This window comes from Rhamphochromis longiceps, linkage group LG17, assembly GCF_057381845.1.
Source record: "Rhamphochromis longiceps isolate RC_006_pf linkage group LG17, R_longiceps_female_GT1.1, whole genome shotgun sequence".
In the NCBI taxonomy this organism is placed as follows: Eukaryota; Metazoa; Chordata; class Actinopteri; order Cichliformes; family Cichlidae; genus Rhamphochromis; species Rhamphochromis longiceps.
In genome coordinates, this window is record NC_140573.1 from 23,227,839 (window position 1) to 23,254,266 (window position 26,428).

At 42.4% G+C, this 26,428-nt stretch overlaps 1 protein-coding gene across 15 annotated transcripts in view; it reads right to left on the bottom strand.

Annotated features, from left to right (window-relative positions):
• The window catches only part of celf2 (cugbp, Elav-like family member 2), a 243,829-nt gene that overhangs the window by 58,325 nt on the left and 159,076 nt on the right, over positions 1-26,428 (bottom strand). For all 15 annotated transcript variants that reach the window (XM_085387809.1, XM_085387806.1, XM_085387808.1 and 12 more), the window contains one exon: positions 22,926-23,008. In XM_085387809.1, coding sequence (XP_085243935.1) covers positions 22,926-23,008 — 83 coding nt within the window. The remainder of the gene's footprint in view (positions 1-22,925; positions 23,009-26,428) is intronic.

The following is a 26,428-nucleotide window of genomic DNA, read 5'->3' on the forward strand; positions in this document are numbered from 1 at the left end:
GGTTTTCTGCTTGACATTTCTAAATCGCTTAGAAATAACTACCCAGGGACATAAACACATGGAAGATAACAGTTTGCTTGCAAGAAGTCCGCTCACTCACTTCAACAACTGCAACTGATTATTGTGGAGATAAAAGCTTCATACAATAGTCGGCCAGATGACCGCCAGCATGAAAAATGCTGGTGCTGGTGCGCTGCACACTGAGAGACATTAGCATATAAACATAACCTTTCAATATTTGGAATATTTCAGCATTGTTATTTGTCTGTCACTGTCACAGAAGAAAGACCTAAAAAGAGTTTATTTCCACAAATCACTGACTCACTTTGGTTTACAGACATGAACTCAATCCTTGCACGGGGTTGTATATGATAACGTTGATGCATGATCAGCTGGAGAGGACATTATGTTTCAGGCTTCCTAACCTGCTTCATGGTTCAGATGGTAAGAGATATTACTCTGCTAGATCTGAAGTATGAAGTCTGACATTAGAGCAGAATTGGTCAAAGGGTATCATGTTTCCTGTCTCCTGCTCGCTCTACAGCACCACCCCTCTTTAAAACCGGAGGATTTTCAACTCATCAGACATGGATGATTTCCTGTACAACATATGACTCTAGACCAGGCTTGGGCCTGACTGTTCAATCGATTCTCATCCCAGTGGTGTCTATCAGAAACTAATGGCATTAAAGATCCCAAATTGTCTTTTGCACTGTTTTTAAGGAGAGACCAAGTCCTCGTTAACCGAACGTTATCATCCCACAAATGTGTCTGTTTGTGTACAAGCTTCTTTTCGGACAAGGGGCGATGAGAGGGTCCTCCAAGGTTTTGGAAGTGGTGATGTGTCTTCATAGATCGAGAAGTTCAGCATAAAAAGTTGTGACAGCGACTGCTGTGGACTCTTTATGTTTTTTTAAACACTCAGTTTTACTTTGTATGTTGGAAGTTAGAACGTCGCTTTCCACTGCGGCTCACAGATGGACTAACAACAGCACAAAGGAAGAGTGACCCACAGCCCGGTTGTACCAAATACCTTATACACTGCCTCCATCTGGTAAAAGAGCCCACTGCAGGCAGACTGGACATTCTTTTTTTAACCTTATTTTTACTTTTGATTTTACTTGCTGTGTTAAAGGGTAGGCACCAAAAACAGCTTGGTTGGTATTAAAAAAGAGCTTTGGGTTAAAATGACAAAACTACCCAGTGCATATAAATGTTACGCCAAGGGTTCCTGAACAGTTGTCCATATGTGACAGGTTGGGCTAGTACCATGTTGTGTGCCACACACCACAGACACCAAAGGCATCTCAAACTTTATAAGCTTTACACCAGCTGAACATCTGGCTAAAATTGATTTCCAGGGTCAGAGCCAAAGGCTGGACACAGCAGGGGTCAAGGAAGAGCCACCTGCCACAAAACCAAAGCTGAAGCCTGCCCGGGACCCACGTAGTCATAGAACTGAACTGGACTTCCAGTCATTGCTGTTTTTCTAGCACAGTCTTTTTTTGAGGTATCATTTCTCAACTGTTTTTCCCACAAAGACATATTTTAACCACTCAACTGAGAGATACATTAAAAAGCTTATCACATGCTTGAGCTCTGACAGATCGCCGACCTGTCAGCTAGGAAGTGGTTTAAAGTGTGATCTGATTACATACTTTCGCATTAGGCCTTTCTGTTAACAGTCATTCTTATTGCACTGATTCTGCTTGGATTAACGTTGGATCTTACTGCACACAAGGTTGGCCCCAGTTCAAAGTAAACTGTCCTGCACATCCTTCTTTGGCTTTTGGCTGCCTTTAGGTTGTCGACTGGCTTGCATGAGACAGCTGGAATAGCAGGAAAAAGACATTTGAAATTGCTGGAGGGATTTCTTTCCTTGATCAAACTGCAGCTGTCATTTAGACCTGATTTGATCTCAGTATGATCCAGACCAACTGAAGACCCAGCCCGGCTTATCTTGATGCATTCTGACTGCAGTGCATTGTGTAAGTATTTACATTTTGCGATTTTTTTCTTCTTTCTTTATCCACACGCACAGTATTAAGAAACAGATTGCTCGTCTTTAGCAGGTGTAAATGGGGTTTAATGCCTGCATTTAGACTCGTCTTTTTAGATCCTGGATATCTCTCTGATGTATCCAAGAAGCAGTTTAATGGAGCTGAATGATGGATGGGTTTTTTAGGTGGTGAGTCTTCTTTTATGGAAAACAAAACAAAACAAAAAAAAACACTTCACAGATGAGACGGCTCCCCCTCCCTCGCCTCGCCCTCCTTCATGCTCTCCTCCTCTGTCCCTTTTTTTATTCCCTCCATCTCTCTTTCCTTTATGGGAGATTATGTGGCTGTTTGATCTGCGGAGAGACGAATGACAGTGATTCTCCAAATCTAGCCCAGTATCAATCACACTCAGAGTCAAATACCAGCCGTGAGTGAGTAGGTCTGTGTCTGCGCGAGCGTGCATAAATGTGTGTGTGTGTCCGTGCGGGTGTGTATGCGCCCCGTCTTACCCATAACGCCCCTGGGCTCAGTCACGCTGTGACAGAAGGCTTTGATCTTCCAATTCTATCACACACCTTTATCCCAACTCTCTCCCTTCTTGCTCGCTTCCTTATCATCCTCACTCTGCTTTTTTCCCCTCCCTCCTCGTCTCCCAGACCTGTCCCAGATGAACGCGCGCACACACACACACACACACACACACACACACACACACACACACACACACACACACACACACACACACACACACACACACACACACACACACCTAGTCTGTTGATTAGTTCCCAAACCTGCCTGATGGGAGCAGTGAGTGGTGAATGAGGAAGAGACAATGTAGCAATAAAAGGCAGAAAGAAAGAGAGAAGAAAATCATCAAATAGAAGAGGAGACAAAGAAAGAAAAAAAAGGCAAGAAATAAAGCAAAAAAAACCTAAGAATGAAGCGAGAAAGAAATAAAGAAGCAGGAGAAAATTAGAAAAAAGGAAGGAAGGAAACAACAAAGGTAGGAAAAAAGAAAGTAAGATAAAAATTAAAAAAAAAATAGCAACATAAGGAAAAGTAAGAAAGAAAGAATACAAACTAAAGAGAAGAAAGTGTGAAATAAATAACGAAGAAAAGGAAAAAAGAAAGACCAAAAGATGAAAGAAAGACTAATTGAAAAGATGCAAACAAGAAATAAAGCAAAGAAAAAAGATAACTAGAAAGATAGATAACAACCTAAAGAGAAGAAAATTACAAAGAAATTACAAAGAAAGGAAAAAATAGAACCTAAGCAGAAGGAAGAATTAAAGAAATAAAGAGATCGATAGATAGATAACAACCTGAAAATAATATAATAGAAGGAAAGAAAAAAGAAAAAGAAAGAAAGACAAATTACGACCTAAAGAGAAGAAAGAAAGAAAGAAAAAGTGAGACATGGTGAGACAGTGGATCCAACCAGAGGGAGGAAAGATAATAAATATCATATCATATATCATATGGACAGAAGAAGAGCTGTAGACTGTGGACAGTCAGAAATAATCGGCAACCCTTCAGGCTGGAGTCTCAGTACAGTATCACTAACACAAGGACAGATGCAGGGACATGGATGAGGAGTGTGTGTGTGTGTGTGTGTGTGTGTGTGTGTGTGTGTGTGTGTGTGTGTGTGTGTGTGTGTGTGTGTGTGTGGAGGAGGGGGGGGGGGGGGGGGGTGTTGAAGCCACATCAAAAGAAGCAAAGTCATGTCAAAGCAAACCTGGAAGTCACATCAAGTCAGTTTTCGTTAATCCATTTCAAAGTCTGTCCTCCAAAGGCAAAAAACAAAAACAAAAAAACAAAAACAAAAGCCACGACAGCATCCGCCGCGCTGCTGTCGTTCACTCCTGAAAAACACTGCCAAAAGCTGCACACACACACACACACACACACACACACACAAACAAACACACACACACACACACACACACACAAACAAACACACACACATACACACAAGTACAAAAACTACGTCTGGCTTTCAGGCATCTCCTCCTCAGGTCTGTCTACACAAAATGCCTGGTGGGCGGGTGGCGCTGTCGACATGTTTGATCTTGGCGAGTTCCCGCCGAGATCCACAAAGCAAGACTCTCCTCCGCTATCCCACAATTCCACTGCGAGGTTTCTTCTCGCCTGGCGGCCCCACAGCCACAGCCTGCCATTAATTATGTGCTCTGCGGGAGCCCGGCACAACTACTAAGTCCTGGGTGCGCTCAGACTCATAAAAAAAAAGCCCAGAGAACCAAAAAAACCTCCACAACGTGAAGCCACGTGTGCAGCCGCCTTGATGCTGCGCTGGCATTTAGCTTCATAAATGTATGCGTCTAGTCACCAGGAAGCTTAATCTTCTTCCTGTTTACCTGCTGCTAGCCTACGCGAGTGTTAATTCTCCCGTCTTTCCAGCCAAGAACTGAGTCAGCTTTCTTGGTAAATCTTTAATTGAAGTGGTTTTCACAAGCCACTCTAAGCCAGCGCGTAATAATTAATCAACAACAAGATTTACAAAATAGGAAAAATGAGAAATCCTTCAGAGGGCGGCTGTACAGTTAATGACACAAAGTTGAATTGAACGCAATTTCCCGATGTTTTGATTATTTGCAGTGAAAGTTTGCATGTGCTTTAAGGGGCTTATTATCTGCTTGTAGTGCATCCGCAGAGCACTTGAAATAAAGTGTCACCATTTGTTTTTAATCATTTTTCGAGCGCCTGAATTGCCTTGTTGCAAACTGCGTATAGCTCGGTTCTGATTGACTGAGTCACACTGTGCACCGCTGTAAAATACATGATAAATGCACACCTTTGAAAATCGATTAACATTTAATTTACATATTAATGTGCAGACGGAAAGTCACCGCTCACGCCGGTAATAATGAGTTGCCGAGCCGCGGTGTTGTTACTGTTTAAAACCCCCACTGCTGATAATAATAGCTCCTTTTAGCCGCTTTAAAGCAATATGTTATTATTATTAGCATGCTACAAACTTTAAATTCTCCAGATTTGCTGTTTTTGGACAGCAGCTACATGGGAACCACAGTCTGTGATGACTGTAAGCGTATTCAGGGGTTTGATTATATTGTAACTAAAATCAGCGACCTTTAATGCCTTTAAGTTTAGCGTCAATCATGTATGAGCAGCTAGCGTTAAAAACTAAACCTGTGATCACCTGTTGTTCGAACTGGGAGCCTCCTAATATACACATTACCTTTTTGTTTTCCCTTAAGTAGCTTTAAGATTGTTAAACTTCATTAAATCTATATGATTACACTAAAAAAAAAAATCAACTGAACACGCGGGCTCGTCCTGGGTTTAATTTTCACAAGATGCGCCTCCAATCTGAAAATGAAACGAGCAGCTCTGAAAATGGAACAAATGTTCTGACAAACTCAAATAACAGCTGCGACACGCCGACTTTTTACACCTGATTCTCCTCAAACTTCCTGATCAAAATAATAACTTGATATGCACAAAAAAGCCTAATTAAGGCCCTCCTGCGTCTGAGGCGCTGCGATAATAAAGAGAGATACAAAAACACAGGCCATTGCTGGTTGTGAGGTGGTTTTATGGAGGGATGTGTCTTTTCACTCAAACAGTTGGCATAGTGGTTACAAAATAATGTACCTAACCATATGTATTCATTTTTCAGTTAGCCAGAAATCAAAAAATTGTACTTTGCATCTATACATGAGGGTCATTTATCTATATTGAACATGTTGTTTCCATTACTCCCTCTCAGGTTTTCTTTAGCGCAGTAAATATCAGATATCCGTCATAAGCCACCATCTCCAGTACAGTTCCTGTAATGGCCACTTGAGGCAATCCCCACAGAGTGCCATGTTAAAATGCTAATATGAGAGTTCAGTGTTAGGGCCACTTCAAAGACTGTTTTACTACCAGCAGCAAGCAGCAACAAAACAGCCATGCTACTGACAGTTCAGCATATCACTCACTGCAGTATCACTGTTATTGGTCAGAAGTGATTTACTGTGGCTCACTGACTCATACTGGACTCCTTTCACAAAGTTTCACAGCCTTTTCCAGAATAAATAAAGGCAGATGCTTTCCACCCAGCATTGACAGCTGAGGTAAACAGTGGAGTGAATTCCTTCTACAGATAGGGAAAAACTCCAGGGTAAATCTGGATCTGGTGGAAACGCACTGGCTAGCCACAGCGGTTATTGGCTACAGTCTCAATTGAGTATTCTTGGCGGATTAAAACATGTTTGTCCTACAGCCGCTGTAGCTAGGATTATACCCTTGAACTGGGAGGGGTAAATAAACAGAACTCACTTGACTGCAATCTGCAATCTACACACATCTTGTTGTAGATTTACACACTGTAACTTTAAAACGAGGTATTAATAAGAGCATGGCTGCTTTGAATGATAGGTGAGTGGTGAGTGGGCTGCGCTCTGTCTACTAGTCTACACTGAACCGGACCTCTCAGTGGAGTTTGTGATATTGGAACCTTTCAGAAAATTTGAATATGATCTACTATGAAATACAGCCAGTCCAAGAAGTCTGCTTTGTGGCTTGGTGAATGGAGTTGTAGCATTTTATCGGTCCGCTACTTAGCACTAACAAGCCAGTGTCTGTCGGAGACATCTGTGCACCCAAACAGTCTATGAAAGAGCCTTCCTAGCCAAGTTTGCTGATAATTTAGCAGTTCATCTTCTCCTCCAAATATGGTTACTTCTGGCTTCTAAACAACAAGGTGGAGATGAGTGGTGTCACAGTGGCTACACAGTCTGCTACAGTTTTATTAGCAACAAAATGCACAGATGCTGTAAAAGCAGATTAGTAGGTGGTTTCTCTTTGGGTTTGTCCTTAGATTTCGCACAACTGCTCAATTCCCTTTTCACTTGTGCAAAATATATTGAGATTGAGGTCCACAAGCAAGTTTTGATGATGCAAGATTAACTCATCCCATCACCAGAAGGTTTTTTTTAACCACCTGAGTGAACCATCGAGTCTACATTACAGCAGAAGGATCAGAGTGCAGCGGGCAGCCTGGATGGATTTTATGACCTTCCAGTTATAGGACAGTCTCTTTAATCACCTCCTGCTTCCTGTCTGAGGCGAAGTGTCTATCTGTCGGACTAGCTGATGAAATGTCATCCACAGGCCACCTCCTTTCAGTCTTTTTATCTTTACATTCTCATCATGTACAGAGCCCCAGCAACCTGGTCTGCATTCACACAGCCTATGGCCCCTTCCCAACCCCCCATGCTGGCTGTAAAATAGCCCCTCCCTGTGTATCGTGTGCAGGAAACCCTACACTTCCTAAATGTTAACTGCTGCTCTTGGGTTAACGTTATCCTGTCGCCTCCTCTTGCCCGCCGACGTCTTGCAGGAATGCCCTGGTGTTTTTAAAGGTCAGAGGTCGGCTTGTCCTGGAGCCAGAGGACAGACTCGAGGCTCACGCTGGGAATAGAACGAGTGTGTGTTGTGTAAGGAGTGCATGGCGAGTGTGCCGCTGTGGATGTGTATGCCCTCTGCCAGCGGTCAGCACCTTCAAAGCAACAGCCAAGTTCACATGAACACAGTGTGTATGCCAAAATTTATACGGCAGCACACAAACACTGTTTCACATCCTGTGTTATGCACACACACACACACACACACACACACACTCCTTCTCCTCCCTCTTCTCTGAAGGTGTGACGGTGAGCTGCTGGGTCAAAGTCAGACAGATGGCCCTCACAGTTGGGATTCAATATCAGTGACCGAGAGCATACGACCACTCATGCGTGCATGCAGGCAAACACACAACCCACATACACGCACGCACCCGCAAACACAGACACCTAAAAGTATTTCTCAAGCAAACACATCCACAAAGTAAGAGGCGTAGCAGCGCACATTTGACCTCCAGACAGTCACACAAACAACACTGCACGTGTATTTTCAAGAAACACTTACTGATACTTTGATTCCACTAAAGAAAAGATGCGTCTTCAAAACTAACTGGATAAATTAATTCATGTGATGACGTACATGCAACTGTAGATGTGAGATTTTTCATCTGCAGTTATTTAATTGTGATGACAGGTCTGTCCTGGGAGTTCATGCACAGTACAGACACAAAGCAGGCATCGCTGGATTCGCTTTATGGTGCTTTTATGCTCAGCATTAGAGGTGGGCGGATCTATCCAATTATTGATAGAATCGATACTAGTGTATTAGGATCAATGACAAATGTCTGAACCTTTTTGTGTTGACCGTCACGTCCGTTTCATATAGGCTAGTTGCTTCAGAGACGGGCACATTTACATTCCAGGTCTCCAAAAAGCCCAGTTTCAAAATAAATGAAAAGCTGGTAGATCTACTTTACTGTGTTAACTAATTATTCACAATCACAGTGATTTAGTGGCCATAAAAATTTGTTCCAAATTTGCAAATTAATGACGATTCATCTAATAAGTCAAGATACACTGCTCTCCAAACATACAGTTTTAAGTGTCAGCCGCGTATACGTATTAGATCAATACAAAAATGTGCAGCATCGCACACCACCACTTGCCGTTCACTCTCTGTCAGATGGCATCATGTGATGAAATGGTAAATGGCCTGTATTTGTATAGTGCTTTACTAGTCCCTAAGGACCCCAAAGCGCTTTACACATCCAGTCATCCACACATTCACACACTGGTGATGACAACCTACATTGTAGGGGAGATCGTGGCTCAAGAGTTGGGAGTTCGCCTTGTAATCGGAAGGTTGCCAGTTCGAGCCTTGGCTAGGACAGGCAAGACACTTCACCCGTTGCCTACCGGTGACGCCAGTGTCCGGCAGCCTCGCCTCTGTCAGTGCGCCCCAGGGTGTAGGTGGGTTTCAAAGCAGTTTGCATTAGTGACTCAAAGGTCAGCTGGCTTAAGAAACATAATAAACATTTTTTCCAACAGTGTATTATACACATATTGCACTTTGCTGTGTGACTCAAAGCCATAATTAAAACATTTGTCTTTCATTTTTGCCAACCCAGTTTTTTTTCTGCATAGAGCATATTTTTACTTCCACTCTTTAATTTGTGAGCCACATCAAGGACACATTTTCATTCTCTTATGATGGGAAATGAAGGTTTTCTGATTCGGGTGAATTAATTTAATCTCAATGCTTCTACTGAAATTAAGAAGTTCGGGCTGTCATGAAAAGTTCAAACAGAGCCACATGTTGATGCTGAAATAGTGTTGCTGTTTTTAAACTGCACTTATAATATGTAGATACATATATATTTACAGGGGTTACTTTTCTGAAGCAACTTAAAAAATCAGTTTCCAGTAGTTTGACTTTACTCCTTATGAAGCCAGAGATGCTGTGCGATTTGTAGTCGTTAGTGTACATCAGAAAGATCCACAAAAGTCAACTTCAGGTGACTTACCTTTCTCTGTTGCACACACTCACACACATATGCACACTCTGCTACCTGTCATCACTATGACAAACACCTTCACCCAGACAAAGAGTGACTTTTATGCTCGTTCTCCTTTCATCAAACAAGCAACTATAAAACAAATTGTCCTTTACAATATCCCTCATCTTAGTGGCGCTTAGCACACAGTTAGCCTACATTATCCCCACTTCATTTAGCTCGGTAAACAATTAACCCGGCGCGCATGTGTGAGCAGAATGATTGAGGGATTTGGCATTAGCTATGCTGCGTTGCGTCTCCATGCTAAGTGTTTAACATAGTTATCCTGTGTTTATGCCCCCCACCGCTACCTCCTTTCTCTCTCCTTTCCTTTTTCCGTCTCTTCCTCTCACCCCCACCCCAATGAATCCATATGCTTAAACGCTGCCACCAACTTGGAGAGAAAAGAGGGGTTAGGGAAGTTAATTTGAAACAAGCGATTAATATTTCTTTTGTTAAATAAGAGCACACATGCACGCACGCACGCTCTGAGGGTCAGCGCATCGATGAGGTTTGCCTTACTTCAGCTCTGTTTGCGATAGCATTTGGGTTTCACTACAGCAATTACAGGCCTTAATTGAATTGATTTCGATAATGAGCCTCTGTAATGACACTGCTGTGGGAATGGACGGGTGTGTGTTTGCAGTTAATAAGCCACTGTTGTTTTTGCTGGACTTAAATGATCTGTGAGGAGCCAAGCAGGATTTAAAGATGAGGAGACACACACACATATTTAAAACACCGGTGTGTGCTGCTCTAATAGCTGCATACTGGTCAACCGTCTCCGTTCAGCTCTTTTTTTTTTTTACTATAAACCACTTGTCCGAGGTCTAACCTTTCAGCTTGTTGCATAATATCCTCCAGGCTATAACACATGAATGTTTGATGGCACACGGCTTACTACATGGCAAACTTAATATCCTACACCGCCGCACGTCTGCTGTTTTCAGCTTAGCATAGCCGACGACTACTTCCCAGGTCCTTGGGCGGTTACAGCGGTCTGGTTTCATGGGAGCTTTTTCCGTGGCACTGCGAGAAATCTTTTAAAGGGCTGAGGAGTCAATCTGCTGGTGTATCAGTCAGTGTGAGTTAACTCATCTGCTTTTCTTGCGGTGGGCTCGGGTGCTTCTTGAGTGTTGAGTGGAAAGCTATTGTGATAGAGCAGCGATACGTGTAATGGGCTTGCACTTAAACAAACAACGCACATCGACTGACAGGCTGTGGCCATTCCTCCCCCCTGCACCACTCAGACACACTTCAAACACACAGGTAGCAGCTGATAAATGGCTGTTGGTAGCCCTCCATACGTCTGTGTCTGTTAGTTTTCTTAGGATTTCATTTAAAAGTTTGTGGACCATTAATGGGTATCAGCTGATGATCTAACAGCTAGGTGACATCGTATTTCAATCCTAATATATACATATATATATATATATATATATATATATATATATATATATGGTTAAGGGGTACAATTTGCCACAAGAATCTAGACTGAGTATTAACTTTTTTTTTTTTTTTTACTTCTACACAAACCCAACAGTTTATTGTAGATGAATGTGGACAACCACTCACTTAGATGTCCGAAAACCAGTTGGGTGACGTCACCGATCGGAAACCAAGGCTCACTGCAGGGTCATATGGTAGCTAACACACTATAGAGCAGACAGGCTCTAAAGCATAAACACCTAATAAATAATATTTAAATCTAGCAGCTGAGTAAAACTGCGAGAATCATTCCCGAGATCTTCTTTTATAACCAGAGCCCCCTGCTGGCCATTGGAAAGAATGCAGTTTTAAGGCCCGTTTTAAGGCAATGGTTTCCCTTTGCAGACCTGGAGGCTACATCCCAGTTTCACACGCAAAGTGACTGAAATGCGCCGATGATTTCTACAGGCTGTAAACAAACTCCAAGTTTAGTGATATTTTCTAAATCCCACAACTCCTCATTAGATGGGGAAACCTTCCACTATAAACCAAAGTTAAAATCAGAATCAGAAAAACCCAGTGAATGTCTAAAACATGCAGATTAGGCAATAAACTTGTTTGTCTTTCAATGACGTTTGGTTAAACTTTTTTCTTTCTTTTTTTTAATACTTTCTCTTTATTGATTTTCATCTTACTTTACATACAGAACTAAAGAGGGCAAGGGAAACTAACACATTCACATATGTTCACATATTCCAAACTACACATCGCCTTGTTTTACTTACACATATTACATATTACACAGGTGCATGTTCCATTCAAACACAATCACGGCTAGTCCTCTGCATCGCACAGGTATCAGCTTCTAGTCTTTTAAGGTATAACCATCCCATCTTTCCCAAAGTCTCTCTCCTTTTTCCTTCTGCAGCTGCAGTGAGAAGGTAATCAATTCCATATGATGGATTATGTTAATAATGTCTATGACCAGTTTCCGTGTGGGGGGGCTTGTCTGCAACCAACATTTAGTAATTACCTTTTTGCATGCAACCATAATTATTTTCAGTAAGTATGAGTCTCTTTTATTTATATCCTCAGGAATTTTCCTAAAGGAGAAGTGTTACTCCGAGCACATCCACCACCATTTGTTTAAAAAGGTCTTCAGCTTAGGGCATGACCAGAAGACATGGAAGCAACCCGCAGCGACCTCGCTGCACTCCCTCCAGCACAAACTTGTATTTTTTTCATGCTCCAATGTGACTGTTGTGGGGGCTTCACTCTGGGGCTCCACATATAAGCTATAAGTTATAAGACTTGTGATAAACACAGTGTCATACCCAGCCCTGACAGCAGAACCATTTGGTTCTAACTGGGCCACTTTTAGCAGTTGCTCAGTTACAGAGCTGGCAAATGTTGATTGGGTCAGATGTGGACAAAATGTCACAATGCATCAGACATTCAGCTGATAGAACTTGGACTTGTCGCTTAGCTGAGGATGCTAGGCTCACTCCAAGTCAGCCCTGTCACCAAAGGCCAAATGTGGCCAAGAGAGCACTGCAGATATGGGCCAATCATTCATTTCTAACTGGGAGTATGATTGACCAAATACAAAAGTTGTTATTTAAAACATAGTCTACACTATTAGGATTTCCTAAAATCTGTCTTTGTCCTGTTTGGTATTTGTTGTCTCATGCTCTTCTTTTCTCTTTTCTTTCCCTTCACCCCCCGGTCATAGCAGATGGTGGCCCTCCCTGAGCCTGGTTCTGCCAGAGGTCTCCTTCTGTTAAAAGAGATGTTTTTTTTTAATCCCCGCATTGGCTCATTGGGTTTCTATCTGTCTATGCTGTTGTAGGGTCTTTATCCAACAATATAGTGCGCTGAGACGGCCACTGCAATCTGATCTGAACTTAAAATGAATTCACTGTTTTGGTAGTCCTTCATTTGCATGCTTCTACGTCATATTAACATGAAATTAATATATTACTAGAGCATAAATACTGTTTTTGCTGTTTTAAATGTATAGAAAGACATCCACAAAGCCGGACTTACTGTTAAAAGACAAGAACAATAATGGAAAAGAATGGTCACACTCAAAATAATTTCCAAATCCTAAAGATTTTTAAATGTATTTACAGATTTGTGCAGAAGTCTGAACTCTCTCTGGGAAGCTTGATGATGATGATTTGAAGCAAAAATTTCAAATTTGCATTCATCGCTCCATCAGACCTGTTGCCACTGATTTTCAGTCCAGTTCTTGTGTAATTTGGCATACCTCGCCCTTTTCTCCAAGTTTCCCCTCCTTAAGAATGGCTTCTTGACTGAGCCCATTTCTGATGAGGCTTCAGTGAACAGTAAACGGATAAATGATGGATGGATTAGAGTGTCCAGATGCTTCTCGCCCGTCCTGTGTCAGGTCTTTGTTGGATTTTTTTAACAGTTTCTTAAGGACATGACTTTTACATACTGATTATCTGTTCTTTGTTTATTTTAAGTTTCCTCAAAATGTGAAAGGAAACACACCATGGCAACAATCTTTCTTCGGCTAGTAGAGGCTTAGGAATCACTTTTTGGGGCAACCAACAAGCGATTCCTGTGAAACTGTTTAAGCATTTTTCATAGATTCATCTAAAGAAGACACAATACTGGTTCTTCCCTCGAGGTAGACTCCCTTTTTATGCTTAAATGATTCAGGAGTCAGTATTAAGTGACTTAAACATAAAAAGCCACCATTCCTCTGGATGCAAGATTTAAAAGATATGCGGGGCGGTTCGAGACTTTTGCACAGCACTTTATTTTACATTTAAATGCAACTGTCGTGAGGAAAAAATGAGCCGCAGTAAACACTTAGGCCTGCAGCGAGAAAGCAACCAGAATCTTCGATTGTTTCAAAGCGAGCTCACGAATTCCCTTCAAAGACGGGAACAGTGAGAGTCTCAAGACCGCCAGGCCTTGTGCATGAAAGAATCATATTCATTCACATCATTCAAACTGATAGTGCACATTATCACTTACAGTCGGCGGTTCTGTCTGCAGCTTTGTCCGCCAACTTGAAATAATAATAAATGACCGATTAAATGGCTTTTGTCTCTGGACTGTAAATTGCTGCTTTTAAACCTTAACCTTGCTCCAGATCACACTTACTTTGATGAGGGGCCTTTGATGTGCGAACACACACAACCTTGTGCTTGTGCTCTGGCAGTGGAGCATCACTAATTATCTCACCAGCGGAAAGGTAAGGGAAGTGGGGACCTGCATGTGTGTGTGTGGTCTCAGTACGATGGTAGCTTTTAATGAGCCCCACATTTCTTATCAAGCTTGGTGCTCAACAAACGCTCTGATCCGCCCACATGGAGGACTGGGCTTGACTGATCGCGTCTGATGCCCCCCCACCCCACCCCAACCCCCTCCACACCATCCTAGCCAACACCCTAATCAACCTTCCTCTCCCTTGCCTCCCTCCCCTCCCTTCCGTCTTACTGTCAGAAAGAAATATCCTTGAGAGAAACTGTGAATCAAAGGGCTTTTTCATCCTTTTTCACAAAGAAAAAGGAGCGATGGAGAAGGACAGAGATGGAGTGAGAGACTCAACAGGACAAAAGAAAGACAGAAAGTGAGCGAGGGATGGATGGAGAGAGGGCAAGAGGTGGAGGGAGTGAGAAAAGAAAACCAAGGATAAAAAGACTGAACTTCTCTGAGCTGGAGGGCGCTCCAGAGGACACGTCCTAGATTAGCTACCATCCCTCCCCTCCTTCCATCTCTCCATCCACCCTCTTTCCTCCAACCCCAGCTTCAGATGGGGAGCAGCAGCCCTGGGGCCCACTCGGCGGGCGTCAAGGGTGGAAATAGGAGGGGGGAGACACTGGGCATTTAGACATCTGTCAGCCACTAATGAAAGAGTTCAATTTAGTGGAAAATCTAAAACAACCTTGTCTGACAGGCAGGCTGACAGGCTTTAACTCGCCGTGTGTTGTTGTTGTTCGTGTACGCGTCTCGCCGTCGTGTTAGCGTGAAGAGGACCAGGAGGGGGGCATTAAAAAAAGGTGAAAGGGGGAGAAAAAAAATAATGCAATAAACTCAGGCTGTGCTGGGGCATATGCTTGCGAGCACATGAAAGTGTAGAGCTTGTGTGTGTGCTCAAGAGTCATGCAGGGGTGTGGATCAGTCCATGCAGCAGGGGTTGGGTCTTATGGCTTTACATCGCTCCAGGGGTACAGGGCATGTTTTTCGACAATAGATGGGTTATGGTAGGGTTTTCTGTGTGTGTCTGTGTGTGCGCGAGAGAGAAGAAAAAGCATATTTAGCCCTCTCCAGTGCTATTAGAGTTGGAGAGATGAACACATGGCTCTCCAGGCAACACACGCACACGCAGACAGACGCACACACTTTGTCTCCACCCCCCCCGAGCTTCATTAGCGCGTCATTAGAAACAACTCTAGTGAAAGCTGTTGTTTTAGAGAAACAGTCGTGCCTATCTGTCCTCGCCGAAAAGGCTCTACGTGTGTGTGCCATGCAGACAACTCATTATTTTTTGTTTTTTATTTTTCTCTTTACTTTTTTATAGATTAATCCACCTGCTGATTTATGTGCCGTGCTGCCTAGCGACACTGCTATTACTGAGGTTGAATAGTCAAACTGAACGCAGTTTTATTGACTGTGAAAGCATGAATGGTTGGATTCATGAACGGTCACAAATTCCATTGTTTGAAAGATGACGGGTGTGAGGATGGATGTCCACACACAAAACAACAGCCCGAAGGTTGTAATGAAACAACTGGGTGTAGAAAAGCCCTCTACCTGCGCCACACAGCAAGTGTCACATCTTCAGAATTTATTCGTTTTTGAAGATCAAATTCAAAGTAACCATATGAACTGCATCATCTAGGACAGATCTGAATCTTTAAGCTGTATATACACGATAAGCTAGATGTGGAAGATCCCCTCATTAAGAGCAAAGTAAGCACAATTACGGCAGATTTAATGTTTACTCAGAAACGCAGTTAAAAGGAAGAACTGGGCTGGGGATGGGTTGCAAAGCAGCTTGCAGAGGCAGCAACAGCTGTAGGCACGCTATAGCAGGTGAAACAGAGTGACTTTTATATGATTTGCCAACTTGTTGTGAAGGTGATTATCAGCTGAGCCATCAGCTTCTGATCTGAGCACAACTTTGGATCTTTAGGCGTTCGTGCCTTAACACATCAGTTGTGACAACACTTGCCGCTTCCTGTTTGTAAGCTTTATGTTTTGCTCTTTCACCCTCTTTTTCTTTTCACAGAAAATACTTGGTTAGGATCTCAGAAAAGAGTGTGGCATGGGACGGCATGCTCCCTTTTCAAAACCTTAACCCTTCACGTTAAAAAATGATGGCAGTAAATGATGCCACTGCATCTAAATTTGACACCATTGGTGCTCAACAAGCCTCTGTGTGTCTGAATAATGACTGAAACTTATAAGGTTTCTGCCTTTCAGGGCTTTTTAATCTGACACACAATATGGCTTATAGTGAGGTCTAATGTATTAACGAACCATTCAAGACACCTACACTCTAGTTTTTGTAAGCAAAATTCTAATTTGAGCATCAATTAGCTGGTATATTTGCAATGCAACCATACTAACCACCATTATTTGTCACATATGGTCACCACTGGCTCCAATAATCCAAATTGGAGACATCCATAATGAAAAGTCAAGGCTTTAAACACTAGAGTGGGACTATATTTGGCTATATTTATTTATTACACTGAGTTTATAGCTAAATAAGAAACATTAGCTCGCTTCCACTTCGTTTAGCTTAGCATACAGGCTAGAAACGGGGTGAAAAGCTAGCCTGGCTCAAAAGATGTAAGAATCCACAAACCACAGCCTCTAATGCATACACACTAGCAGCGTATATTTTAGCAGTTTCACAATTTCAAAATCTGAAGTGTAAAAATAACCCAAATTTCTCTGCATAGGCTGCACAAGAAGTGGTTGAAAAGTGAAATCCTTATCATTCAGCATCAACAGCAATGACACTTTACCTTGCAAGCTGAGCTACACTCATAAATATAATCTTGTTTGCTGGCCACGATCTTCTTGGAACTAAACAAAACGGAAGCAATCAACCAAAAGAAAAAGTAAATGATAACCTTGCTTTTGATACAACTGAGGTGAAAACTGAAAAGAAAAATTGTTCTGACACTCAGTTCGTGTTGTGACCTGTATCTTCTCTAGAAACATTACTTCATCGCTGAAATATGACAGGCATGTCTGGAGCTGACATGAATATACACATTCTGCATGCATACAATCACATATGCATACATTTGGTACGAGTGCGCTGACGGATCGCTGACAAATCTTCAGGAGAGACATCAGAGGAGTGATGGAGATGGGGCCGGGAGAGAAGCAACAAGCAGCGCTGTCATTTTTCTTTCTCTCTTGTTTTTTTTCCAACTGGCGAGGAAGCCTACACCTCTCCGCTTTGCTCTCGCCACCGCCATCACCTCTGTGAGAACCGAGCAGGGAGAGATTCATCACATAAAACCACAGACCCCCTTCACTTATCCCTTTTCGCAAAAAATGGCAGCCATTCAACTGTTTTTTTTGCCCTAAACCAACATGGCTGCCAATACCGGTGCCCTTTTCTCCAGTCTGGCCCCCGTCCAGCTTTCCACTCTGATTGCATCTCTGCCTGTTAGGGCCTTGGGTTTGGAAGGAGAGATAGAGCGAGGGAGGGGATGAGTGCCAATACAAACATTGTTCTGCTGGCTTTTTACAAGCCAGGAGAGTGGGGAAGTTAATAAGCAGGTATTGGTTTTTAACTGCGCCCCGTTTATTGCTTTGCCCTCGAGCGTGCTGGAGTGCTCTACTCCACCTTTTTCCTGTCCATCTGCCCATCACCTTTGCTAACCTCCTGCTCAATTTCCCCCTCTCTCTGTCTGCTCTCCTTTTGTCTTGACATGCCTCATTCAGCAATTAATCCGCCATCCTCATCATCTGTTTATTTCTGCCTCCCACTGGATCCTTACTCTCATTTTATTTTATTTTTTGGCCCTTTTTTTCCCATTTTGAGCTGAGTTGAAGCCAGTCAAAAAAAAATCCAGCATAAACCACTCAATGCTCCGTCATTATGCTGCTATTGATTTAGTGTTTTGCAAGTGTGTCCTCGGTCCTCTTCCCTGTATATTAAATCTAAAACCATATCCGTCCATCAATACAGGACAATCGCATAAGCTGTTGTTGTCCGCCTCTGACATGATGAATATGATGCGGGTTTAATTGCATATGTGTCACCTGCTTTTTTTTTTTTTTTTTTTACATGGGTTAACATTTTTAATATTTGTTGCTCCCAGAAGCTTTTCATGAACAAACATGACAATAAACTTTCCTTTACTTCCAGCACTTATGAGCAACCTTTTAAATCTCACCGCTGGGCTCCGCAGATTCTTGTTTCAAAGAAACAACTTTCAGCTTCATTTTTAAAAACTCTGTTATAGCACTTGGCACAAAGCTACAACCCCTACAAGCAGTAGCGGGTGGCTCAGTGGAGTTGTTTTGTCCTGGGGCTTGCCTGTGAGGCTACAAATAGGCTGCCCTAACCCAAATCTGGGGCCATGAAGAGCTTAAAAGACACAATTTGGGGTTAGAAAAACTGCTTTAATCCTCTATAAGGTTGATGTAAAAAAAATATTTAATTTCAAATTTTATTTCATATTTTCAGTCACTTAGTTGCCAGCCAGCAGAAGTACTGAGGAGTGGTCAGAGCCTGCTAGAGAACACAGATGGACTATAGACAGACTGTTTATAAAAGATGAATGCAGCCTGCAGGTTTGAAAAGCTAAGCCAGGGCATAAGTGCATTAAACCTTTATTCTTTCTAAAGGCCAGCAGTGGGTGAATCCTCTGGATGCAAAAAGAATGAAGTGGTAAATAAGAATGCATGCAGGTAGTCTATGATAACCCAAACCTATATGCAGAGTGGGATTTCCCTCCTTAATATGTAACCAATAAAATATGGCTTATTTGTTACGTATTACTGCTTAAAATATAGGTTACTTTTTTAACCACCACATCTGATTTTTAAAGTGAATCTAGAGTAAGTAACACTGGGGTCACTGGGTTCAGACTCTGTGCCGCTCGTCTTTTAGACCATGGCCCTTTGTGCTAAACCCACAGTGAGAAACCTTGGTGTTAAACTGGAGCATGATTTTTATACTAAATAAGCAGCTGAATTCTGTTATTAACACTAGTTTTTACCACTTGAGGCTTTTATCCACCATCAAATCAGCTTTATCTTTTAAAAGGTTTGAATGTCTCATTCATGCTTTTATCACAATGTGTCTGGACTATTGTAATGCACACTGTGTTGGCCTTAGTAAAGTTTCCCTTTTTTGCCTGCAGTTAGTCGGGATTTGTCTTCTAACTGGTACTCGCCCTACTTGCAAGAACATTACGCATCCTGGCCTCCCCCCATGTTCCCTCAAGTTTGCTGAGGTCCATAGACCAGCTGCTCCTGGTAGTCCAAACAACCGGACTGAAAACCAGGGGCAACTGAGCTTGTTCACACCTCCCTGTCCATGGTATTACAGTTTTTGAAAACACATCTTAAAACTAATTTTTATTCCTTTATTTATTATTTATTTCATGACTCTGCTCTGTTCCAACTTTTCATTGAGCCAAAGAACTCAGCTGTTTCAGAAAACTACCGCTCATTAAATCAAAGAGAAATTAATTATCACAAAAAAAACCCAACCTAAAAATCTCCTCCTGCTGATTGCTCCCTCTGGGCTGTTAGAAAACCTTGCCATGAACAACATCTCTAAAGAAATGTTATCTGCAAGTGATAGAGGGCTGATAGAGACGAGCAAATATACTCCTGATTGGAAATATCAACCCTAACCCTAATTTAAACTAAATGCGATTCATTCAAGCTTAGAGAATTAAATATAAAGAAATGTTTTACTATATTCTTGCTCGGCTTCCATATGACAGATATTACCTACCAGAGGCATCATAATTTCCAGATAGACATATTTAAATGTTAATAAATGCATTTTCTACAAGTTTAGGTGTAATGTTTTGTACTGATGTTTTAAAGACGCTCTGATAATGTGTTGTTTACTCTGCTTCAGAGACCAAATACAGACCCAAATTTACTGCTACCTGACATCAAAAAGGCCCAAACGAATGCTGCAGGAGAGAGAAGCAAGTGAGGAAGAGGGATGACCAGACAGAACAGAGGGAGGGATGGTGTTATGGTGTAGAAGAAGGCGATTTCATGTTCCTATAATCCTGAAACTGCTGCAGTATGTGTCCTCCCCTGGGCTGTTTCACACCTCCAACCAGGGATAAGTGACAAGCTCTCACGGTGCAGAGAAACAGCCAAAATTTAACATACTTATTCCACGAGCAATTAACACGGTGACTCTGTGCAAAACAACAAGATTGACTCTGAATCGGGAGCGGGAGCATAAATCCCACGTACGGCTCTTGTGGGATTCGTAGTATCCACCCTGTCCTGCCCAGGGGGGCTATCCACTGATCCAACCGACAGAAGTAAGAGCGTGCAGGCGCTCAACTGATGAGATTCCAGTTAGCTGGCACAGACGAGGAGAGGGGTGGGGAAGCAGCCAATAACCCGAGCAGAAGGGATCTGGGGGCCTCTAAATATCCACCCAGGGCTAAAAGTGTGAGAGTGCGAGCAAGCTTCAGCCCACTTCCTCTATTGCTCTCCTGGGCCACAAGAGGGAACAATATTGGAAAATGGAGCACCAGCACACTCCTTTATAGTCAGGCATATGCACGGGTGTCCAGAAAAGCAGGAACAGATGCCAGCAAGCAGATAAACATGCAAGTGTTTTCGACTGCTAGTGGCAGCGTGTTTTGATGATTGTTCTCTAATCATCTTTGCACAAGGATGAGCGTGCAGGCTAGAAGCAAAGGGAAACACAACACAAACTCCTGCAGACTGCCGAAGCCAGTAATGAAAATATAAAGTGGGGACGAGTGGGTGATTGTCAGCTTTTGGTGAACATTTGCTTGGAATAAATTTGGACAACACGTTTTTGCGAAACAACAGCAGATGATATCATTACACTAAAAGCCGATAAATTATAAATCACTGGCAATAACTAGTTGTAATGTCTGTATTTCAGTGGAAACGTCTCCTCACCTGCTGGCACTCAATTTCGATGTTGTCAGCGCATTGATATGTTATCAGCAGTTGGTGCCCCACTCTCACCAACTGACTAGCAGGCTCATTAGTCTGTTACAGCCATTCTAATCAGTGACAAACAGAGAGCAAACCCACATTACATGGGATGCATCTTGTGTGCAGAAGTGCACAGTGTTAAATGTGGTAAGTTAGCATGTGAAAAATTTATATCAATATTTTGTGCAGTAAAAATATTTCTAAAAGTCACCGATTCTTAACGCAGCCGTTGACATCAACCATGTAATATCACAGGATGAATTTATTATTATTATTACTTTTTGAACGGATCGAAATAAACACATGTGACCAATCAGACCACTGCATTTGGCAATGAGTGCGCTCGTAGATGGTCAGATGTGGTCTTTGTTGTCTACATACGCGTTACACAACAAGTTCGAAACTGGAAACCTCTGAATTTTGTTTCGCTTTTTCACAATGTGCAAAGTGTGTAAAGAGAAATTACAAACAAAAGTAAAAGGCAACTCTTAAAAACTGTCTAAAAGATGAGTCTTTAACTTGCATGTCATGATCGAGAATTACATAGATGGGTATGGATTATTATTATTAATCCCACACTGTGGAAATCCACTTGTTACAGCAGCACATGGCTCAGGTAGAAAAAGTCCATTTGAGTTATGTTTGAAAATAAAACCAAAAAATAAGAAAAAAAAAAAAGCCAAAACTGCTAAAAATGATGATTCAAGTCAAATAAAAGAGTAATTTGTATGATGTACAAATGGCTACTATATACAGTAAAATACAGGACAAAGACATTTTCTAGATTTTCTATATGTACATGGGAAGTGCTGAGGGAATGATAGTATATATATGTGCTTCCACTACCTCTCTGGTCTCTTATTGTGGACTTTTAATGTGAAAGCACACTGTCTAATCGTAGGTGGTAGCAGCACCAGTAACAGGTGGAAGAAGCCACCAAAGATCAACATGAGACTGTGTGCGAGTGACACATGAAGCACGTAGTACTACGACTCGAGCATTTTTCACAAATTAATTCCAGACAGCATCAGGAGACTCAGGTTGGGACACTGTCCTCAGCTGCACTCTTTCATATGTGGCACACAGCGCGCTACAGTCTGCTTCTGACAGGTTCTCCATATTGGAAATAGTCAATCTGGTTTATTTAAAGGTGATTTCAGGATAGTGCGCAGGAGGCGGGAGACCTTATGTCCATTCGATTGCTGTGAACTCACGGGACTACTGTCTGCACCCAGAGCCGACAGGATAAATACTGAGGTTTTTACATGCAGCTCTGCGGTCTGCGGCTGAGTGATGGTGCAACACAGGGATCTTATTTGCCTCTATCTGTGTACATATCAAAAGATGGTCTGTGGTTCTTCTATTAGGTAGGCTACACTGACTAACCTTCTAGGATAAAGGTAGAGCTTGGGTTTTAGGCTGAAGTCCACCTACTTTCATTAGAAATGTTTCCTTTTTTGGATCATCCAAAATCTTTTTAACAACAAAAACTGAACGAATGTCTGAAATGGATCATTTTCTATTTTCTAGAAACTTTTCTAACTCCAGACAGTCCCCTGGTGACCCGGTGGCTGTTATGGTGGTAATAATGGTTTTTGACTTTTATGACATTCACACTTAAGCTTGGAAAGAACCAGTGGACATAGACTCCCTCCAAACTTTTGAACTAACCTTGACAGTCACCTGCTCGCACTCTCGGTCACTCACAAATGCTCTGTAGCAGCAGCGCAACACACTGAGGCAGTTACTTGCGTATTCATACCCACCCACACACACACAACACAGGTCGGTGTGGGGCGGGGTCGGGCGGGGCTGCCTCGAGGTACCGCTGTAAGTGTGTGATTAGAGGAGAAAGTAGGCAGAGGAGAATGAGGACACACACTCACCCCTGTTAAGGTCTTTATGTTATGCAGTGCATTCTGAGCTTCAAGGGCAGCTTTCCTTGTGTAAAACGTGACAAAACAGCAGCCTGGGGAGAAAGAGAGAGAGAGAGAGATGAGCATAAGAAGCAACAAAGAGCATTTTCTCTCTTCATCTGCCTGGCATCACCTGTCGACACTGGGAGACGCTGAGTGAATGTTAAGGAGAAAACATCCTAACGGAGAGGAAGAGAACACTTTTTTTTTTAGTTTGTTTCAACGCTGATGACTTGAGCCTGGAGGAACCGTGCACACAAAGTGATGCATGAGCACACACTCACACAGACACACACTCACATGCGAACAACAAGGAAACGAAGACAGGAACGTGGAGAAGCAAGGTTGTCTCTTCATTAATCCCAGAGTGATCTGTGAACAGCTGCTTTATCGTTCATTCACCAAAGAAAGCGCTGACTCATTTATTTATGCTCCCTTTATTTGCATCTCGACATTTCTGACAAATGTGGGCTGGAAATGGAAACATTCAGGTGACACACATGTTACAGCAGTTTTTAAATGATCATATTTAAACGATTCATCAAAAAGTAGTGAAGCCATCTAAAATCAGTGGAAAAAACTGTAAATCTGACAAAAAGTAAAATAAAGAAATCAGCGACTGAAACCTTGGCATGATTCAGTTTGAAGTGTCAATGCAATTCACTGATCAGGCTACTAAAAATCACTTTAAATCAAAATTTGAGCTACGTTTAACTTTGACACTGCAATGTCTTTAGACCTGCAAATTAAACTTTACAAGGTGCTTGCATGCTCACACTCTCACACAGTACCACAACTGGACTCGAATGTAAATGTATACACAATTGCAGTGAAGAAAGCAGGGAGGGAAACGAGAGTAGGGCTGAAACACCGCAGTCATGGGCCATTTTCAGTCAGCACACAAACCTGCACAGTCAGGCAAAAATAAGCCAGCGGGAGGAAAATGTAGGGCAGAGACCGAGGTGTGACTCTTCTATTTTCCTCGTACACACAGCAAGCAGCTGTTTATGTCAAACACAAGGTTTGGACAAATCGCTCACGGTGAGGATTTTGTGTCTGCGTTTACGTTCTCATGACACGACTGTCGAACAGCTATGGGGAAATTTCCAAACGAGATGTAACGGGGAGAACATTTATCAAGGCAACCCACGGCGGGCTCGAATAAATCCAGTGTTTGAACTAAAACTAGCATTCTGGGGAGAGCATAAACCATGTTTTTGTAGATACAGTTTAAAGATGCCACATGCAGGCAATCATTAAGTTACTGCTTCGAAAAGAAGGCAGCCATCATAAGGATGCAGTGGCTGAATGCATGCGTGTGTCACTGCCACTGCCGCCACTGTTGAAAATGTGGAGAATGTGTTGAGAGCTGCTCATCCAACTAACACAGCGAGTTTACTGTTAGCTTGTGACTTTCACAGGTGTTCCGTCCTGTTATTGTCTCCCCAAAAACACTTCCGTTTATCTCATGTCTGAATCTTTTGTAGTAAGCCTCGTTATCCATGACACAAACAAACACACCAAGTTGGACAAAAAATCGCGTAGATCTCAGTAAAGTTGTGATGCGCGATTTCTTACAATCATCACAGACATGAACGTGCAGAAATCTTGCTGAGATGCTGAGCAGGTGAAACATGCACATTTACCCAGGTTACCCAAACAAAAATATCCTGTCAAAGAGAATTATGCCCAAGAGCCTAACTTCAACAAATTTCACTACTTGTTCATCCTTTTTTTTTTTTTTTTTTTACCATAAATTAATGTAAAAAGAAACTGGTGCATAAAAAAATTTCTCCAGAATGCAGGAAACAAAGAGTTTGGTGCTCAAAATTGAACTTATATTTGACATTTCTTCCCGATTCTCAAATAAAACCTATACCCATGTCCATAAACTGAACCCGGGGAAAGATAGTGGAGACGACGGTAGAATGGCTGTCCAAATTATTACTAATATACATTAAAGTTTGTGATCAATCTAAATTGCCCATAGGTGTGAATGCAGGAGTGAATGTGAGTGCGAATGGTTGTCTGTCTCTGTGTGTTAGCCTGGCGACCAGTCCAAGGTGTACTCGGCCTCTCGCCCTATGACAGCTGGGATAGGCTCCAGCACCCCCCGCGATCCTGAAAAGGATAAGCGGAAGCGAATGGATGGATGGATGGATACATTAAAGGGAGCTACTGCAGGATAAAATCCCAAACTGTGGATTGACTTCTTCTTGCATTAAACCTCTGCTCACCTACAGCTGCTTACCTGGTGAAGAGGATCAGTAAACTGCACATTAGCATGAGGCAGCCACAGGTGAGGCACTGCTATGGCTTCAGCATCTTAGTCCAGGTTCATATGTTCATATGCTTGGACCTGCTGCCTCCAGCTCTGCTCATCTGGTAATTTTGTTGTGTATTTATTTGTCCAGAGATGAGCAGAGCGGACCATTGTTTACATCTGCTTTGGTGTCTCCCCCATTGTCTTTATGGCACAAATCAATTCAGTGTGAATACGGTGAATCGGTTGAGGTTTTGTTGCCTGTGCTGCAGACATCAGCCCTGATGACACTTGCCCTGCAGTGCATCTTAGTGAAATCCAACAGTGAGCATCTGGAGCAGGTTTAGCATCCAAATCCCAAAGTCCCTTTGATGAGGCTGGGAGTGTAATGGATCTGAATTCCTGCGGTGTCCTCTGGGTGCCAGGGCTGTTGAATAGTTGGCCCTTAGCCTAGCGTCAGCAACGTGATTGGTGTTGTGATTCAGATGGTGCAGTGCCTGTGTATTAGCAGGGATAACTCTCAGCTTAGCGTTTTCCCTCTATGACCCCCAGTGTGAAAGACGGCTCGGGGTGTCACTTCACTAAACCCTAAGCCCCCCCGCTTCAGCTATCAGTATCAATTTGCCACCAAGAGTTTCACACCAGCTTCTACTGGTTAAAGGCAGGGAGATAATCGGGGGTATTAATCATGACTGACAGAATATCACTGGGTAAAAATGTATTCAATGTATTCCATGTGGGTCACCAAAAAGATGGCAAATACACACCAAACTCTGTGGTAAAAGTGCTGGCTTCCACATATCGCTGATCTCCATCAGTTCGGCTTCATCTTTGTGCCGCATTTCCATGATAAAAATTAGACCCAGTGAGGATACGGATGATGGAGAAGCACTGAAAATCCTAAATTAGGTTGAAGTTGTAGTTGTAGTTAAGCCAGCATGAAAAAGCACCATTAGAGAGAAAAAAAAGAGTAAAACTACACAAATATTAGCAGTGGAGTGTGCCTATGAATTAAAATTAGCCATGGTGAAGAATGGTCCAAAGAACTATTGAAATTAGAGTCCTAATAAGAGGAGACGATCAAATAATGAAACTCCACCAACAGTGGGAAACCAAATAAAATAAAAATCCTTGAAATGTAAAAGCTTTTAATACATGTACAAGTTTTTACTGAGCAATGAAACGACTGCATACAACTCCAACACCCACA